The following is a 20,269-nucleotide window of genomic DNA, read 5'->3' on the forward strand; positions in this document are numbered from 1 at the left end:
GTGTGGAGGCAGACCTCATCTCCTCCTCCCTGCGCTGGGCTCTTATTACCACACTGTCCCACCAGACCTCTTGAGGGTGACACCCGCCAATCTCACCTCTTCCGTGGGTGAAAACCTGACTCGCACGTTGCATCGCTGCCCTGGACCGAGCGCTCCAGCCGAGGGCAGCGCCTCAAAGACACAGGGCTTGGTCTTCAACTCCTGGAGCAGCTTCTGACGCACGCTCACTGGCAAATGCTTGTCCACCTGAGCACAAAACCCAGCTGTGTGAGGTCTCCTTGGTCTGCGAGGACAGACCCTCGGTTCCTGCGGTGCTCTGAGCTACGGCCACAGTGCTGAGAGCACCCACACCCAGGCCAGTTGGGGCCACCACTGGCCTAGAACTGGAGAGAACACACGTAGGCAGGGCAGGCAGACGGGGAGGCACTGTCCTCAGAAGAGGAGGAACGGGTGAAGGGGACAGAGAAGTGAAGCATCAGCTAGTGAACAGGTCCAGGTGAACCAGCCTTGCTCTATGCCCTCTAAAGCTTCCTCAAACGAGCTGCAGCCCAAGTGCTCAGGCAGCCACAGGAGCAGAAAAGGCAAGAGAGGCAAAGAAAACCCAACCAAGAAGTTACACATCACGTACTGCTTGTGCTTTACCTTCTTGACAGGCTCATTCACGGTGATGAACCATTTACAAGGAATCTGGAGCTGATTGTGGAGCTGGATGGTTTCTTCCCGGCACTGCCCACACTGGACAGTGGAAAACTCCAGACTGTCCCTGGAGAGGCAGAGGGACGGCACAGCCACATTGGCACGGAGGCGGACGCAAAACGTGGGGCCTCTGGCTACCTAGTGAAGGACAGAGCATCCAGCTGAGAGCCTGAGTGACATCTGCTGCTGTCCCCAATCTGCTGCCTGCCCTGGAAGGTGGTGCGGGCACAGGGAGGTGAGGAAGCATGTGGTACCTTGATGGGCAGGAGCACATCCACCTCTCCCAGCGGCAGGTTGGCACTTTGTGGGTCGAAGTGCACTTCAAATGTCTTGGTCTCACAGCAGGGCAGGTGCTTCACGCGGTCCAGCTCCACGCTGAAACCTTGAGGAGACGAACATAAAGCAGCTGAGATAGATACACAGTCAACGTGAATCAGCATTAAGGCCATACGTGTCTCCCGGCTGGCACCTCTGTGAAGGACCCCTTTGGATCTACGGAGAAGCCTGCCGCTCCTTCTCCCTTATCACCACACAAGGAGAAAGCGTTTAGACGGCCAGAATCCAACACCCACATAGTAAAAAGGAAATCTATCTGTCAAGGAGCTCCAGCAATTCCTTCATCAGGCATCCCAGGGAAGGATTCACAGACCTCTCCAAAGGGGAATTTCCAACTAAAGTTCCCCCATGTTCTGGTGCTCCCTGGAAAACAACTTACAGGAGACACCTGACCGCCCTTCAGACACAGAGAGTCACTGTTTGATGGTACTGCACCCTCGCCTCAGGGCCTGTTTCAGAAGCCTATTTTGATATAACAGAGGACCTCACAGACTGCTTTCTCAACAAAGGCTGAACAGAAGTGCTATGACATTATGAGCTTTGAAAAAAGCCCTTGCAAACCACAACGGGTCCGTCCATTTGCAACACAAGCCCAAGGAGAGCACAACGAAACTCAGCTGATGCTCACAGTAGCCAAGAGCAGAAGATGCTGGGAGGTGACCAAGGTCATCAGACCCTCTAGCCCCTGCAATGAGGTGGTAGGCCAGTCACAAGCAAGACAGGTCTCTGGGTACTGCTGACCAGGAGAACTCCGGGTCTAAAGTGCGAGGCAGAGGGTCCCAAGGAGCACAAAGCTATATGAACAAGCACTTAAAAAAACCCCCTTGTCTCATGGCTTAAGCTCGTCTGTCAGAGATGGGTCCTTCAAGACCACGTGAAGTCTCTCCAGCACCCGTTACCTGTGTCACGCAGGACCCGTGTATTGGTGTGGAAGGATACAAGGAACTGCCCAGTGTTGGTGACCTTCACGATGTGCGTGTGGATGCTACCAAGAATGACGTAGCCAAAGTCCAGGACGTACTCAGGCAGCTCCGCTCTGAAAGGAGGAGGGACAGTCCTTTAACCACAGCCTGGGCACATTTCCACGTGGATGGAAGAGGCAAATAAAGTGGGTATTTCTGTAGTCACTGCTGTAGAAACTCAACCCAAGCCCATGAAATCCAAGGCCTGACCACCTGGTAATAAGACTTTGGTAAGTCACTGGGAGCATAGGTCCTAGGTTTTGTCAGCTAACAATGGGACCTTCAAATAAAATTAGTTTAAAATGGATACTGGTCACAGCTCCTCTGCTACGAAAAGCCACGGTAGCTAAGGCCACTGGACCTCCACTGGTCTCAATGAAACTGCTAAGCCTGACGTACAGCCCAAGCCTGAAATTGCTTCGGGACCTTGTCATAAGATACGCCTGTACAGGAAATCTTCACCGCTCTGCAACCAGATCTGTCCCCAAAGCAGCACCAGTAAACGCAGTAATCAGCACCTACAAGATTCATGGGAAGGTCCTTTTCCAGAGCAATCCCACTCGGGAAAGCACATAAATCATCTCTTTTGTAGAGCATCTGCTTCCTGAACTGGAGCCTACCACACCCGTGCCTCATCATGAAGGAGCAACGGGAAGGACCAGGTCACCTAGGTAAGCCCTCCAGTTCCACCAGCACCCAAGCCACCTGGTTTTGGGTTTGTCAAGGGTTTGCCAACCTGCTCTTGTTGCTTAGTGTGCTCTGTTTGTTAGGGCAAAGACTCTAGCTTTGAGTTGCCTCTTTCAGAGCCGGTCAGCAGGGACGGTGCCTGTGCTCTCTGGCAGGGCTTGATGGCCTGCGCTGGACCCCCCTCAGAACAGAACCCAGCATCTGTGGGGAGCTGAGCACCTCCAAAGCTGAGGGTGGCTCTGTGGAAGTGAGGACACACCGCTGCCGACAGTGAGCACGCCAAAACTATCAGGCTCACGCCCTTTCTGCAGCCCCCAGTTACTCCCAGCTCTACAGACAGGAGGAGCTCACAGGAGCACTGCTGGGTGTTACCCTCGGGGCACCTGGAGATAGGGTATGGGAGTCCCCACTAACTTGAGAAGCCTCCGACGAGCATGCTGGTCAAAGGCAGTGTCCTCTGGGTGACCGGAGGCCAGAGCTTTCTGCTGCTCCAGGGCATGTTCCTCTAGCAGCATCTGCTCCATCTGCATCTGCAGCCGAGTGTCCAGCTGAGGGAAGGAAGGGAAAGACAGTGGCTGGTTGGCAAAGGTCCCTCCCAAGGCATACGTTTGTCTCTGAAAGAGGATCCCATCCTGCTCTTGCTGAGAAGGGTGACGGGGTCCCCCTGTGTCACTGCTCAGCGCCTGTGACACCTCCTGCTCTCTTAGGCAGGACCTTATCTCAAGTGAAATGAACTCCTGCATCTTCACCTGCCCAGTCACTATCATAAAAGCTAAGCTGGTCAGACAGATAGACAAGCCAGGAACCTCCCAGAGCTCCAAGTACTGGCCTGCCTCTAGCCAGTGCCAAAGCAGCTTGGACAAAGCTCTCTTGAGAAGGGAACCACAACACAGCTGGCGCCTCTTGGAGACAAGCGCTGATAGCACAGTCCCAGGGCGCAGCCAGCTCTGCAAACCTGGCAGGGCTGGGGCTGTGAGCAGCAAATCCCCCAGCGATGACCTGCAGCTCCATCGCCAGCACCATAAGTTCAAGCCCTTGAGCACAGTCTTCAGGATCTCTCCCCGGTGCAGTCAGGAAGCTCACGCATCTACGAGAGGGACAACTGCCAGAGTTGGGCAGCGCTGAGCTGATGCACGGCCATGGCCAGGCATGGACAGGGAGGACCCAAGTGCCAGCAGGGCACCGGGAAGCCTGCTGCAGGGTGCAAGGGGACCAAAGGACGCAGGGGGAGGGTGGCACGTGCCAAATGGGGCAGCGGCTGTCCTCACCATGGTGCCCAAGTCATCCGTGGGTGGCTCCGCGGCTGCAGCCTCCCCCAGAACAACTGCTTCATCTCTCTGGCTGTTGTCTTCCATCTTTTCTTTCACCTCCTTGAGGACCTTCTCATATTTTTCATTTCCTGAAGGAAGAAAACATCCACAAACAGAAGTGTGGGCACAGTGCCATTCCCATTTAAGCTGGGAAGCCCCGATGCCCCCAGTGATGCCCTCTCCCAGAAACACACTCCTCCAGCAATGTATGGGAAGTGGATGCTGCTCTTCCTCTCTGAATCCTGATGTTCACTCCCACCCACCTTCCTCCACACACAGGAGCATCTCTCACCCTGTGCAATGTGATGCAAATCCAACACTGCCAAAATCCCTGCCAGCCTGTATTACGGCTTTCCCAAGCATTTCTGTCTAGCCATCATCTTTCCAGGGCTCGCACAGATACGCTGGCAAGCTCTGCAGGATGGTTCCTGGTACAAAGCCCACATGGGCTCGTCTGCTAGAGACTCAGGAAGCAACCACAGGGCTGAGTGTTGGTCCAACAGCCCTGAAACCTCTAGGCTTGGTGGAGGTGGGTGTGAGCTGCTCTGTGGGCATATGGCATGGGGCAGAAACCAGAAGACGTTCCTGGGAAGCAGACTGGCAGTGCTCACCTTTGATGTTCCTAGGCAGGTCCAAGCAAATCCTGGGAAAGCTGCCCTCTCCTTTCAGGGAGATTTCTTCTGGCTCTAGATGACCCACTTGGATCCGGAAAGTCCTGCAGAAGACTCCAGGCACTCCTGGCAGGTAACAGACTTTCAGCACTTGCTCCTTGCCAGGTCCAACGTAACCCTGCAGAGCACGGCAGAACAGGGAGGGAACGCATCAGAGAGGGTTGGCTGGAAGGATGGCTCACACGATACACATGCCGAGAAGAACAGACAGGTTCTCCTCTATAAGAAAACGTCAGACCACAGCACTTTCTAGCTTTCTTGTATCCAAAACCTCGAGTCTCCTACGCCAGGATGCGGTATGTCCTCATCACACGTGTGGTCCCACAGCACAGACCATCCTTTGCTCAGCACGAGCAAGCTCTTTCACTAACGGTGCTTACCCTCTGTTAGTAAGAGCCAGCCGGAATAAATAAAAGCTCTGTCACCAGCCACCACAGAAGATGCGTGGAGTGCCCGCGCTCTCCGCACAGCCAGCAGCTCCTGCCCCAGCACAGCAGTGGCTCCCAGGCTGGTGTCAAAGGGCCTGACCCTACCCAAACACCTCCGGTCCGTGCAGTCACACCCAGGGTGGATGAGCCCACCCAGGCTCACGGCGACCTGCAAACGCACATCTCTGCAAACGCCGGCCAAGCTGCCAGCGCCAAGGACGCCGTTGCAGCAACCTCTGCGCGGGTCCAAGCCGAGCTGCGTCTTCAGAAGCTCACAGGGAGAGGGCATCAGCGCCTCATCCTTTGGAGGAGGCGGGCATGAAGAAACCTGAAAGCCATTTGGCTTCCCCTTCTCATTGTGAAAAGCGACAAAGATTGGAAGGCTGCTTCAGCTCGAAGGTGTCCACGCAGGACTGGGAAGCTGGGATGGTGGGATGCTGCCAACCCCTCTCCTTGCTGTGCCAGCCCTGCTCCTCCCCGGCCCCCTCACTGCCCCACAGTGCTGCTGCAAAGCTGGAGGGGCAAATGACCGCTGCGGGGGCTGTTACAACTCCTGGCAAAGGAGCTTCGTGCCCAAGCAAAACAGTACTCAAGTCTCACCTGGTCAGTGCTGGCAAGGGGCAGGCAGGGTTTGCTACGGGCAGGGACAAGTTGCGAATCCCGTCCGATCGTGTAACTGCTTCATGCACTTGCTTTGCCTTCTCTGCCCCCCAGCAGCAATTGCTTACAGCCCTGTCTCCCTCAGCCGCTTTTATGGTTTTTTTCTTCTGTTTTCTTGTGGTTTTCCCCCATAACACTCTTCTGGGCAGCTGGACACATGGTCAGGGTTAAACCCTTGTGCTACCTCTGTACTCACCGTGCTGGGCACGACCAGGGGCATGCCGGGCAGAGGGCCCTCAGCAGCGGCCGCGCTGGGGCCGAGCACCACGTAGGCAAATCCCACCTTGCCGCTGTTCTGCAGGGTGACCTCTGCTTCAGTGACTTCATTAAACAGCTGAAGGGAGGACAGAGGAGTGGGGAGTTGAAGACACAAGTCTGAGGCCAGGAATGTCCTCCCGCTTTCGCTGGGATGAGGGCAAATGAACACAACGCAGGAGAGAAGCAGAGGAGCTCCGGGCCCTTGGTTTGGGAACCCACAGGGTACCTCTCAGCCCCACACAGGGACAGATACTTCTGGCAGCATGCAGAGGGGCAATACCAACCACATAAAGACCAGTTCTAAAGAAACCAAAGAGGATACAAGCCCTCCGCGCTTCAGGATGTCACTTCACAGCTGGCTGAAACAGAGCAGGTAGCAACAAGACATTGCAGAAAAGGCATCTGCATACAAGTATTTGCAGAGCTTGCAGGGACAGCAAAAGAGAGACGGTGCCACACGTCTGTGCCAACAGCTAGAAGCATCTGTGGGGTTTTTAACCAAAAATAAATAAAGTGGGGATTACGCTGGGACATTCTTTCCAGCTACAGTGACTGGAAGCCCAAGCTGACTTCCTCCCTGGTTTATTTTGTGGATTAATCAAAAGCATTACAAGAGAGCATCTCCTCGGACCTCAGGCGTCAGGTGCAGATCAGCAGATGGATGTCCCAGGGCACATCCCTCTGGAGACCACTGCTGGGACCCTGCCTGCCCCAGGAGGCAGCCTTAGGTACCCTGCAGAAGATGAATTCCCCGCTTTAGAGGGAGTGGAGATGGCCATTAAAAACCAGCCTAGATGCAGGATGTTTGACTCGAAGTTTGTAATTCCAAGCCATAGAACTAACAAAGCAGCTGGGAAGAGGAGAGAGCCCCAGACCTAGGTGGGCAGCAACCCATCGGTGCTGGTTTCAAGACAAGGACCTCTGCCAAGAGACACATGTGTTACCTGGAGCCCGCAGTCGATCTCCCTGACGTCTAGGAGGTAGTGGATGAGCGAAGCCTCCCCGCTCAGCGCGATCTCATAGGTTGGGCCTCCCTCTACCCTGCACAGTGCCGTGACGTGGGCGACAATGTTGGTGTGGCCGAAGAAGGTGAAGGCGACCCGCTGGCTCTCACCCGGCTGCAGCACACCGTACAGCGGCAGGATGTCGAAAACCTGCAGAGAGGGGAGGAGAGATCAAGATGTCAAAATGGATGCAGGAGAGCAGCCATGGCTTGGAGCAAGGGGCAGATGTGGCTGGAGGGACCTCTTCCTCAAACACCAGCACAATCATTCTAATCTCATCCTGCATACGTTATGCTTTCCAGTGGAGGAACCATGGGAAAAATCTTCTCCCATACTCACTAATTAATGCATTAATTAATACACTACATTAAAGTAATTTGGGAGTTCTCCTGGCAGCAAGAAATTCTCTCTGCTCAGAACCTGCCTTTAAAAGCACATTTTACTGCCTTTAGAAAAACACAAGATTCGGAGACCAGAGCCCTTGGAGCTGGGGGGGGGACTCCAGCCCAGCTCATCTGACCCCTGGTGCTTTCACTCTCTCTCCGATTCGCACACTGCTCTTTCTCAAGAAGCTACAGCAAAAGCTACCGTAGAAAATTCCTAACAACCACTTGATTAGTTACAAGATGAATAACGCCCTCCGCAGCTGCTGCACAGGTAATGGACCTTGGTCAACCCTACAACACGTCCCACGCAGCTTCTCCAACGACCAGTTGCTCCGGCAGTGCTGCGCGAGGTGCTTGGAAGGATGCGAGGCCACTCCCTGAGAAGCGCTGAGGACACCAGTGGGACTGGGGCTATGTAACTGCTTGCCACACTGGAAACTTGGAAGCAAGACAGATTCCCACTTACCTCCTCCACTCCTAAGGCAAGGGGTTCTGCCTCCACGTAGTGCCTCAGCTCCTTGATCCTCACTGAGCTCTGAGTCTCCACAGCACCTCCCAGCTCTGCAGCAGTGGATGGAAACCGCTGGAAAACAAATACCATGGGCTGCAGTCAGCAGCTGGCTGGGCTGGGTGAGACCGCTCTGCTCAGGCTTCACCACCTCACCAAGCCAGGAGCAGCCGAGGTAGGACCTGGGCGCAAATCAGGCAGGGGTATGTCCATGCCATCAGTTGAGTGGGGGTCCAAGCCCCCCACTCAGGTGAGACACATGCCTCATCTGCACTTCCTACAGGCAAGCTCGCACGAGGAAGATGGGTGCACCCAGCACTCAGTCCTGGCAGAGACCTCAAGGGCATTTTGCACCCTCGTGCCAGCTCAGCTTCGCTCACCCCTGCTCAAGCAACACGCCAAGAACCCCACACCTGGACAAGGTTAGGCTTTTCATGACAAAAAAAAGCAACATAGCTGTGAGATGGACAAAAACAGGAAAATAAGGAGTTAGAAAGTGCTGGGCACCACTATCCCATTTCAGATGGTGCTTAGGTTCCATCTCGTGCACTCATCAGTGCCAAAGAGCTGAGAATCTATGCCGCCGTGTTCTAGTTGAATGACACCTTCCTGAGAAGGCAGCTGAGATGTTTTTCTGTCTTGCAGCAGCTGAGAGCTGTGTTTAACCTCAGAGGTGCCATCTTTCACAAGGAATCTTGTTGCTGGACTTCCGACCCCTGTTTATGAACAAGGGCTCTAGGATTGCTCTTAGCCTTCGAGAATACCTGCTCCTTGCTAATGGGAAGAAGCGCTTTGTGCCATGACCTTGACTTCAGCAGAATCTTCAAGAACATTTACAGGACATCCTTAGACCTAACTAGAGGCTACATCTCCCGAGGAGATAAGGCACCGGCGAGGAAAGAGTTCTCTCACCTTTCCATGGTCCTTCTGTTGTCTCCTCATTTTCAAACCTAGCAAAGCTTTGCCAAGTGCGTATTCCCAACGATGCTAGCCCACATCTTTCCTAGGCCTATGGTCTCCCACCTCCCCAGGGAGGTTATATGGATATTGCCTTGATGCATGGACACACGCAGAAGATGAAACTGCAATGCAGACATATCCTTTGAAGCAATTTCGCATCCTGCTTAGCCATGGCCACTTGTATTTCCCTGGTTTATTTGCACATATATGGCAACAACGCAGGAAATTAAGACGATTTCATGCTTCTAACCAAAAACACTCAGCCACGCTATTCTTTACATCTACAGGGTATCATTTCTCCCGATTCAGACAAAAGGTGTAGAGTTAAAACATTACCAGTGCTGACATTTGGATGTGAGCAGGTGCAACCCCTCTCCTTAAACTTCATGCCAATGCTGGCACTTTCAGAACCTCTCATGCTCTCTCTTACACCTTTTTGTATCGCCCCTGGAGCAGCCTCTGGCCCACACGACACAGAACAAGGGGCCAGCTCCCACTAGCACCAAGGTCAAGCTCCAAAGCACCGTGGTTCACCAGGGAGGCTAGCAGACCAAAGGCCATTTTCACAGAATCACAGGATAGTAGGGGTTGGAAGGGACCTCTGGGGATCATCTAGTCCAACCCCCCTGCTGAAGCAGGGTCACCCAGAGCAGGCTGCACAGGACCTTGTCCAGGCGGGTCTTGAATATCTCCAGAGAAGGAGACTCCACAACCTCCCTGGGCAGCCTGTGCCAGTGCTCCGTCACCCTCAGAGGGAAGAAGTTCTTCCTCGTGTTCAGATGGAACTTCCTCTGCTTCAGTTTGTGTGTGTTGCCCCTTGTCCCATCGCTGGGCACCACAGAAAAGCGAGGAGGAAGAGACCGCAGCTTGGCAAAGTCTTGTTTTATACAAGACAGCTCTGTGGCTGTCACTGCAGTACGGGGTCTCGGTGAAGGCAGAGACGTGGAAATGGGTGGCTCTAGCTGGGGCTGAGAAGGTGGGATGTGAAGCTCAGTGCTTGGCACGGCTCGACACAGGAAACTAAAAGCCTTCGCATCACGATGCAGATAACAGCCTCATTTTACATTGTAAAAGAACAAGTGAAAAAAATCCCCCACTCACCATAAGTCAGGAGGACCTGAGTGGGCTTCTCTAAGCAAAACTCTCCTACTTCTCCCTCCCCAGAAGCCCCGTGTCCAGCCTGCTCTCAGGGCACATGACAGCACAGCAGCAAAACCGGTGCTCGGCACCAGCACGGCTTTTCCGTGGCAAGCTGGGGGAGGCAATGCAAACAGCAGGTGCAGAAGAAAAATCTACCTGTGCCTCCAAGGAGTCATCTGCTGGCTCTCGGGCAGGATCCCCCGCTGCTCCTGGGGCTTCGGCTGGCTCCTCCGTACCCCCGTCACTGGAGCTGCTCTCTGCAGATGCCGAGCGCTCTGACTGGGCTCCCTCCTCCTTCGGCGGTTGGGGTTTGATGAAGAATTTAGGTGCTGGAGGGCTGAACCTGGAAAATAACAGAACTTTGATCACGGACCTGCAGTGGGAGGGGAGAGAAGCCTGCATGAGCAGCTCCTTGGCAGGATGTGGTCCCTGGGAGGGCACTGGTGGTGCGAGCTCAGCGATGGTCTGACCCAGCAGCTCTGAAACCAGAATGGAGCAGGTCAACGCTTGGGGCTGCTCTGGGACAATGCTGGTACAGCGGCGGTGCAGGCAGCTGGCTGCAAGGAGACACGGAAGAGGACAGAGGCGAGCGGGCCTTGCAGGAAGGCAGAAGGTGCTGCGGGAAAGGAAGAGACACACAAACTGGGCAAAACAGTGAGACTGAGGTGCAAAGGGACAGACCCAATGAACCAGTTCAGACCCACCAGGGCCTTCCTGAGAGCACTCTGGATGCTATCCCCATCCAGAGGCACAAAGTGAGAAATCTTGCAGCTCTACTAGATATTTATCCTGAATATTTCCCCTAACGATTCCCTGCAGCTGCAGGTCGGCACGAGCAAGTGGTGACGCTTTCTCTAAGCGCCACGAGGCAGAGCAGGGATGGAGCCCGCAGCCTGCCGTGCCCTGACCCCGGCAGAGCCCAGCACCGCGCAGGGGGACCCGCGGAGCCCATCTAGGGGCATCCTCGCACACACAAGGCAACACGGAAAGATGCACCCAACAGTTCCATGTGGAGACTTACAATTAAACGGTCCATTGATCCCTGACGAGCGCCAAAGCATCAGTGATTAGCGCTCCGGGGAAGGAAGTTTCAGTCATTTTTAATCAATATACTGCAAATGTCAATGAGAAGATTCAGCTCCCTGCTGCGCCACAGGTATTCCCCGGTCGCAAAGCAACGGCTCCAGCAGCCCCTCACGCTAAAAGGGCGGCAGCTCTGCTGAAACCAGGTTCGAGCCAATGCGCACTTGCCAACGGCGTGATCGCCTCCCCAGCAGCCGCTAAATGCAAACCGCTCGAGGACCAATTTGGCAAATGATTCAGCACAGCCGTTCAACAGCTCATTTCATGAAAAGAGCTGAGTTTATGGAGTTTGACCGACATCTGCCACTAAAAAGTATATGGTTTAACATTCGCAAATGTTCCCGGTGACTGATTACGTTCCCTGTTCTAAATCGTAGCCAGTGCTCCCAGTAACGCTGCTCATATTTCTAATGCCACACGGAGGGACGCGCTCGAGCCCTGCCTGCCTGTCACCGTGCCTGTTGGCAAGCGGTCCCCACCGGCAAACCGGGCAGAATCATTTACAGCAACCAGGATGCTTCATTCCCAGCTCGGAATTCAGTGCCTTTAATGACACGCTCCCAAATGAACATTTGTCTTTCGCTTTGTGGCTTATTATCTGGTTTTCATTTCTGGATTCGAGGCTTTGCTCTTCATAGCCCCCAAGAGATCCCACCTGACTTGTCCTTCCTACCACCACATGCAAGAACAAGGCTTGGCCCAGGAGAGCTCCTCTGCAGCCCTCCCTCTGCCTGCTGCTGGGACTCCTCGGGGGACCCCGAGCAAGACCTCGGCACCACCCACATGCAAGAACAAACCAGGACTGGAAAGGACAAAGGCATTCGCTTGCCCCTGCAGAGCATGGCCCGTCTCCAGTCTCATCTGTGCAGCCTTCACTCCTCTCCACCGAGGCACCTCTGTATGTGTTGGGGTGTGCTGATGGGCGACCAAACCACCCAACACCTCTGGCAGCCACTAACATGGGTGCCTGCGTAAGGATGCCATAAATTCATCTCGGCTGCAACAACGGTGCCTCGGGCAGCTGAAGGTGACCTGACCCTGGCGACAGGGGCCATGCCCGCAGTGTAGGGGTGCAAATCTCCAGGGCCAGGAGCACCTCAAAGCCCTCCAGCTCCGCACAGTCCACGCACTGGGGCAGTGCAGAGGGCTGGCTGTCCTGAAACTGCGAGCTGCAATCCATCCCAGCGAGAAAATGAAACTGCGGCTCTTGGAGCCGCTTGTGATAAATACTGAGGATTAATAACAACTCCAGAGGAGAGATAAACTCCAGAGATGGAAAATCCATAAGCATTTATTAAATTACCTTTAGTTTTATAGAATGGTTTGAGGCAACTTCACGGGACTGCGATGTTTAGACAATAACAATATTTTTCACTCTAAAGTAGAAGCCCTCTGGGACCCGGTGCTGGGAGATGATGTGATTAGCAAGTCCTGCCGCGGAGAAGCACAAAGCACAGCAAGGGAATTCTTCCACTGGGGGAAGTCAAAATGAATAACAAGCGTAACGTGAAAAGAAAGGGAGCAAGGAACCCAAGGTGTCAATAGAAAGCTGACCCCTGGGACAAGAAACCTCCCTGGCGTTGAAGGAAAGGGGATTATCTCAGAAAAGGAGAAGGAAGGGGAAGATAACAAGATCACACAGAATCACAGAATGGTGGGGGTTGGCAGGGCCCTCTGTGGGTCACCCAGTCCAAGCCCCCTGCTGAAGCAGGGTCACCTACAGCAGGCTGCACAGGAACTTGTCCAGGCTGGTCTTGAATATCTCCAGAGAAGGAGACTCCACAGCCCCTCTGGGCAGCCTGGGCCAGGGCTCCGTCACCCTCAGAGTGAAGAAGTTCTTCCTCCTGTTCAGGCGGAACTTCCTCTGCTGCAGTTTGTGCCCGTTGCCCCTTGTCCTGTCACTGGGCACCACTGGAAAGAGTCTGGCCCCGTCCTCCTGACACCCACCCTGCAGATATTTATAAGCATTTATAAGGTCCCCTCTCAGTCTTCTCTTCTCCAGGCTGAACAAGCCCAGCTCCCTCAGCCTTTTCTCATAGAAGAGATGCTCCAGTCCCCTCCTCATCCTCGTAGCCCTCCGCTGGACTCTCTCCAGTAGCTCCTCATCTCTCTTGAAGTGGGGAGCCCAGAACTGGACACAGGACTGCAGATGGGGCCTCCCCAGGGCAGAGTAGAGAGGGAGGAGAACCTCCCTTGACCTGCTGCCCACACTCCTCTTGATGCACCCCAGGAGACCATTGGCCTTCTGGGCAACCAGGGCACGTTGCTGGCTCATGGTCAACCTGTCATCCCCCAGCACTCCCAGTCCCTCTCCGCAGAGCTGCTCTCCAGCAGGTCAGCCCCAGCCTGTACTGGTGCATGGGGTTGTTCCTCCCCAGGTGCAGAACCCTGCACTTGCCCTTGTTGAATTTCATCAGGTTCCTCTCTGCCATGAAGATGTTCAGCATCAGCCCAGGCTTCAGGCAGCTGTTTCTCTGATGCCAATCGGGACTTTCTGGGCAGCACCTTCAGGCCAAGGTTATGAATGCAGAGAGGAAAGCAAAGAGCTGAGCGGCCCCATCCCAGATTCCCACCAGGGAGAGAGGAGTCCTTCCTGCTAGGGCCAGGACAACCTTGTGCCACCCATCACCCCCAAACTTCGAGACACCAGAAAAAGACATCTCAGCCCGCCTCCTGGTTTCGGAGCCTGCCAGGGACACGGCTTCACACCGCTTCCCACACCCGCCTCCCAAAATAGAGGAGCTAGAAGTCACACCGCTTCTGCGAACGACATGCGAAGATTCACACGGGATGATGTGACCCCACCAGCTCCAGCTGTGTGAGAGCCGGCAACAGGAGGGCTGTCACCCCCAAACTGCAACGGGAATGCCTGAGGTCCCAGCAGCCCCCGCCAGCACCCAGGACGTGTGCCAGAAACCAGCACCCTTGTGCATTAAGTGCAAGAGTTTTCACAGTGCCAGGACTGCTTCCCTTGTGCACGGTACCCACACGCCGAGCATCCTTGCCTGGGACCCCAAGGATCGCCCGCCGAGCACAGCCATGGCACCGGGTGAAAACAAGCCTCCCAGCAAAGCACAAGCTCTTTGCAGGTTATCACAGGGCAAAACGCTGGAGACCACGCACCCACGAGGCATCGAAACACGCTTACAGATCCCCACGATGCACTTCTGTTTCTCCTTCAGGCCATCAGATGCATATTAAAAAGGCACTTTGGGGCAAGCCACAGACAGCTCAAGGGCGTTTGCAACTGAAAGCAAAATGATGTAATACAGGAGTAAACCGCAGACCTTCCCAGTGCACAGAGTGGGAACACTGGGCTTGAGCTGGGCCACTTGGCCAGCAGCTGAGGAAGGCAGTGGGGATGGCTTGCCCTCATCAATAGTGACTACTAAACTGCGCTTCGTCCAAACGGCCCCGCAGACGACTACTTCGCTAGGATAAATTCCTCCACCGAGATAGGTTTGTGTATTTACTGAACCACCCATTGAAATTCAGACCAGGCAGTGGAGAGAGAGAGAGAAGAGAAGCAACCTTGCTGCCGCGAGATCCGACACCTCCAATTTGCCTTGCACACGCTCGAAATGATTCAGCTGGATCCAGCGTTCATCTGAATGCAGCGAGCAGTCCCGGGGATGTGCCACCGTGACCCACTATTAATTTACTTGCAGTTAATATGCAGCTTTAAGAGCCACTTACTTATTTGAATCAAAAAAAGTCAGTTTGGAGAGATGAGGGAGAATTTTGATTTCTTGTTTGAAAGTAGAAATTGTGTAGGACGGATGCAGGGATGCTGCCAGTGACAGGAAGGGAAGTATCCCACGTCCCTGGACCACCAACCACAGCTATCCAGCACCTTTGAGCAGGAGCCACAGGATTTGATTTTGGGGTGCACTGAGAGTCCCCGGCTCCTGCTGAAGCCCACAGACTTCAACTGTACCATTGCTTTCAACAAGAAGAGTCAGAGGAGGGTCTGAGGCCCCTCAAGCTCCTTCTGACATGGCTCGTGCCTCTCCCAGAACACTTTCACAGGATATAGCTGGTCAAGTTTTGCAGGGCGCAGGCACTGAAGCTCCTTGGCCACCTTGGTCCAACCTAAGCCGGATTAGGGCCAGCCACCACCAGCACTGCAGGCACAGCGGGTCTTTGTGGAGATCATCCTTCGGCAACAGTACCTTCCCCTCTTGACAAGTTATGATCTTGGAAGAAGTCTCCACTGACAGTACTGGAGTTATTCTGACCAACAGACGACTGTATTGACTCCCATAACTGACAGCAAAGGAGGAGAGATGTGCTCCAGCCGTCTTTGTGGCAGGGATCTGGACATTCACCATTTTAAGACGTCTTCATGGGGGGCAAGCCCGAGAGTTTGGCGAACCATGAAAGGTATGGCTGTAAGGGTTAAAAATATCAAGCAGCAGTGGAGAGCCAAAGACCTCATTGAGCATCACCAGCTGAGAGTGGCAGGCTGGTCCTGCCTGCGTCAGGCAGGCAAGCAGAAGGTTCCCAGCCATGGGAAGAGAGATATTCTTAATTTGTCTTCTCCTTAGGGTAAAGGCTGCAGGAGACCAAAGCTGGATCTCAACAAGCTTGTGAAAGGGACGACCAGAACACAGCCCGAGATGGCAGGGAGCAGACTGGGTGGGCTTGATGGGCCAGCTTCACCCTACGAGAAGCCAAAAAGCAGCTCAAGCCTGAGCTGAGGTGTCCTGGGGGTCGAGGATCAACATGTACTTGGGCTCTCCTGCCCACCAGCCAGCATCACTGTCTCTCCACGGTACCAAGAGCAGAGCAAGGAACAGGAGGGAGATGACACAATGGATTGTGTCCTGAAGGCCTCACCTTGAAGGACACATCCCTGCTCATCTCAACTGCTTCTGCTGAACCCCAGATGGTGTTTCCACCGGACCGCGCTGATGCGGGATGCCCAGCACGTCCTGGGCAGGCAGCGATGCCACAGCCCAGCGTGCTCTCCCAAGGGACTCTGCAGCGAGCCACCGCGGGGAAAGGTGGGAGAAGGCAAAGCAGCAACAAGAACAAACACAGCAGAAAAAGCAAACCAAAAAAAGCTCCAGTGTAATATACTTCCTAAGGGTCACACCCCAAAATAAATCAGCTCCGCCCCACTGAGCACGCCAGCGTCACCATCCATCCCCTGTCCAGAAGGAGCAGGGCTTGTCACACCAGCAGAAATCACAGATCTGAGGCTGTGTGTGGCTTTCACCCTGATTTATACGGACAGTGTAAACGGCTGGTTAACATCGCTGCTGAGTTACTACTAAAGGTCACTCACACAGCACAACATAATTAGCCCCTGCTCCACCAAAAGCAAGGCAGGCATGCTCCTGGGAACTGCGCTCACAGCCTGATGGCCCCACGGAGCTCCTGGGACTAGGCGAGTGACCACCAGACAGGACTGGCGATGCCCGGGACAGCTGGGGACAAGCGTGGGGTGACAGAGGCAAGAGGGAGAGGGGACAGTTTCCACCGGAGAGGAAGCAAGCAAAGCAAGCTCATAGTTGGAAAGGTTTCTCGCGGAGGAGAAAGATGACTCACCCGCGGGCAGAGCGACCAAAAAGGTGGCATTGAGTTAGGTGCTCTCAAAACCGCACGGCTCTCCAGCTGGCTCAGGAAGCCTTGGGGTGCCCGACCGCCCCGGGGACTCCTGCCTCCCTTTACCATGCGAAGTAGATGGTGGGGAATGGATCAACCCTCCTCGCACCATCCCACACCACTAACTCTGGGGTGGGCTTCTCTTCGGGCTGCCTTGCTCTTCGCAGAGCCCTGTTAGATCTCGCTGCGAGCTGAAGCCCTCTCCAAGCTGCTGTGCCATAGAGCGCCAGGTTTTTCTCCTCTCTTTGCCCCTGGCTGCCTCCCTCTCCCGAGTCAGTGGACACAGATTTACGGTGATACACCCTCGGTATCCCAAAGCCCTCACCCAGGCTGTCAGAACCCAGGGTCTGCACTCTCTCAACCCAACTGCTACTTGTTTTCTGAGCTGGCAAAGACAATCCACCCGCTCCTGTGAGCAGCACGGCAATCTGCCAGAGTTCAAGGGTTGTCTGGACGATGATCTTTGTCATATGATTTAGTGTTAGGTAGTCCTGCGAGGAGCAGGGAGTTGGACTCGATGACCCTTATGGGTCCCTCCCAACTTGAGATATTCTCTGATTCTAGGAATCAATGCTCCCGCGCAGCTACAAGGGCAGTGGTACCAGCAGCTCTTCACACCGTGGCTATTTTCAGGGATGAACAGTTGGGCCAGCTGGATGAAAGAGGATAATTTTTTTAACAGGGTCATTTAACAGCATCTATCACAGCACAGAGCGGCTCCTCCCCAGAGCACCTGGAGCTGGTGGCTGCGGCAGTGCTCCCCTCCCAGCACACCGGGGATCTCAGCGCAGGCAGAGCTCTTGCACAAGGCGCCCTGTAAGCATCACTGGCAAAGAAACCATCAGGGAACCAAAATACCAGCTTTGGCCGCTGAGCTTTAAGAGGAACAGCAAGCATTGCTTCTGCCCCACTCTGGGACCATCTCCTGCCTCCTCTGCGATACAACAGGAAAATAGAGCGCTGGCACGTGCCTGGCAGATCCCACCCTTCCTGCCAAAGAATCATGTTATGATGTCTTAAGAAATTATCTCCCTGACTGGGGCTCTCTTTGTCTGCCTGAAGGCAGCCAGCAAGCAGCAAGGGATCTGAAAGCCACCCAAAGCTCACGCTGTCCATCCACCATCCCGGTATCAGCCTCGCACGGGGAAAGAGTGGCTGTACAGAAGGACAAGCATCAGTTGCACTGTCTTGTGAGAGTCCAGCCTCATACAGGACAAACTCCCCTTCTCCAGAAGGGTTTCTGCTGTGAATCTCTGTCTTGGCAGTGGCTGGCTCAGGGCTGCAGATGGGACCAGCAGGAATGCTGGGCTCTCCATCACCGCTGCACTAAGAAGCACCTTCAACTAGAAGGAATCAGCACAAAAATCCCCAGTGCAGATTTATACTCAAAACCACACAAATATTTGACAGAGGAACTCAAATTTGGCTTAAGCCCCTTCTCCTCGGAGTTAGAGATTTCTCAGCTATGCTGTGAAAACAGGGATGCACCAGGAAAGAGCACAGCAACGCTAGAAACCGCACTCCTGGGCAGAGCCAGGCCACTGGGTTCAGTCAGATTTCCCCTTAAGGAAAGCTGTTCGACATACAGCTTGCAGGAAGAAGGAAAAGTGTGATGGATAAGAAACAGCTAAGGAAGTTAAGAGAAATGAGATATGGAAAATTATGCCACCTTACTCATCATTGGCACCCAGATTTCATCTGACAGCTCCCCTACCCCGTCTGCCAGAGAGACCATAGAATCATAGGTTGGAAAAGACCTCTAAGATCATCAAGTCCAACCATCCACCCAATCCCACCATTCCTACTAAACCATGTCCTGAAGTGCCACATCCACACGTCTTTTGAATCCCTCCAGGGATGGGGACTCCACCACCTCCCTGGGCAGCCTGGGCCAACGCCCGACCACTCTTTCACTAACAAAATTATTCCTAATAACCAATCTAAAGCTCCCCTGATGCAACTTGAGGCCACTGCCTCTTGTCCTATCAATAGTTACCTGGGAGAAGAGACCAACCCCCCCTCACTACACCCTCCTTTCACGTAGTTGTAGAGAATGATAAGGTCCCCCCCTCAGCCTCCTATTCTCCAGACTGAACAGCCCCAGCTCCCTCAGCCGCTCTGGGACAGCAGAAGTGGTCTCAAACCTGCATTTCCCAATGAGTGAGCTGGGCCAAAGCAGTGTCATTCTGGAAGAGGCACAGAGATGAAGCGCACTCGGTGAGGGTCACCGTGCTGAAGGTGAAGGTAGAGAAGCTTACAGGCATTCTGCACGGGAAATCATCACCCCTCAACCTTCGTCCAAATAAAGCATCACCGACCCACACACAATATCCAGGTTTATGTCTCCAATATAGGCTTGGTAACAACATTCACTCCTGGCTCCAAGCCCCTCCTTAGCACTCATTGTATTTACTTATCATCCGTTCTTGGGGGGAACTGGGTGCAAGTTTCCCCAAGCCCCCCTTGCTTCAGCTCCCCGGTGTCTCTGCCCATGAGTATGGAGCTCCTCCAGAAGCCATCGAGGACGGCCAGACCGCCAGCCCAGCAGCGCAGCCTGCCCGGCACCCAGCCCTTGCTCCCAGAGACTCCAGCTCTGAGAAACCAGAGGCCACTTCTCTGTCACACCGAGCGGACCGCTTCTGTGCTGCTGTCAAACCACGGGCAGCTGCAGGACGCGGTCAGGGCACGCTTACATCACCACCCGGCCCTCCTTTTCAAACCTACCCATGGGATTTAAGCAGGAAAAACAGCACCAATGGGGCTACCAAAGCCCAAAACACACGGTCCCAAGGAGCCGACAGCACTGGGGGGTGCCCAAACCACAGGCACCTGCAGGACATGGTCACAGCACACTTCCACCACCACCCAGCCCTCCTTTTCAAAGCTACCCATGGGATTTAAGCAGGAAAACCAACACACACAGGGCTACCAAAGCCCAAAACACACGGCCCCAAGGAGCCGACAGCACTCGTGGGTGAGGAGGGGGTATGCTCTACCATCATTCATCCCAGACGCCCCAGCGTTGGGGGCACAGGGGATGTTCTGCATTCCTGATGTACATTCTCGCTGCTGCCGTTGCTGCCTCTCCCCTCCGCTGGCTGACAGAGCACTGCTGTCAAATTTTTGCCTCGCGCTGTTTTTCACTGCCTGCATTTCCTATTCCTTCCTTGTTATCAAAACAACAAAACAAAAAACCCGTCAAACATAACACAGAATTGGGGTTTTTTTGGTCTGTAACAAGGCTGGGATCTGGCTTGTGGGGTCCCAGCAGTGCAGCCTGCCAGGGGACAGGGAAGGAGAGGGCAGAGGCGTGAGAAATTACCAATGCTACAGGAAGACCCACTTGGGAGGAGAAAGGCTCCTGGTTTGTTCAAAACAAATTGGCCGAGAAAACCCTGGATGGAAAAGAAAGAGTCACTTGCTGCCTGTTTATCTCAACAAACCCTTTCCCCAAAGAATCTCCCAGCAATTCATTATGCTGGATTTGTAGGCAAAGTTCCCACTCTTCAGAGACATCAGCTCAACACATGGAGGGGGTTTGACACGTGCCACGGAGGTGCAGAGCTCCCT

At 54.2% G+C, this 20,269-nt stretch overlaps 1 protein-coding gene across 2 annotated transcripts in view; it reads right to left on the reverse strand.

Moving 5' to 3' along the window:
* Nucleotides 1-20,269, reverse strand: part of LOC104328627 (hydrocephalus-inducing protein homolog) — a 155,061-nt gene that overhangs the window by 44,824 nt on the left and 89,968 nt on the right. For both annotated transcript variants that reach the window (XM_075434192.1, XM_075434194.1), the window contains 11 exons: nucleotides 10,163-10,349; nucleotides 7,865-7,981; nucleotides 6,953-7,162; nucleotides 5,947-6,084; nucleotides 4,603-4,780; nucleotides 3,950-4,080; nucleotides 3,096-3,229; nucleotides 1,932-2,068; nucleotides 951-1,078; nucleotides 643-834; nucleotides 97-246 (listed from right to left, as the gene is read on the reverse strand). In XM_075434192.1, the coding sequence (XP_075290307.1) occupies nucleotides 97-246; nucleotides 643-834; nucleotides 951-1,078; nucleotides 1,932-2,068; nucleotides 3,096-3,229; nucleotides 3,950-4,080; nucleotides 4,603-4,780; nucleotides 5,947-6,084; nucleotides 6,953-7,162; nucleotides 7,865-7,981; nucleotides 10,163-10,349 (1,702 nt within the window). The remainder of the gene's footprint in view (nucleotides 1-96; nucleotides 247-642; nucleotides 835-950; nucleotides 1,079-1,931; nucleotides 2,069-3,095; nucleotides 3,230-3,949; nucleotides 4,081-4,602; nucleotides 4,781-5,946; nucleotides 6,085-6,952; nucleotides 7,163-7,864; nucleotides 7,982-10,162; nucleotides 10,350-20,269) is intronic.

Source organism: Opisthocomus hoazin, chromosome 12 (genome assembly GCF_030867145.1).
Source record: "Opisthocomus hoazin isolate bOpiHoa1 chromosome 12, bOpiHoa1.hap1, whole genome shotgun sequence".
In the NCBI taxonomy this organism is placed as follows: Eukaryota; Metazoa; Chordata; class Aves; order Opisthocomiformes; family Opisthocomidae; genus Opisthocomus; species Opisthocomus hoazin.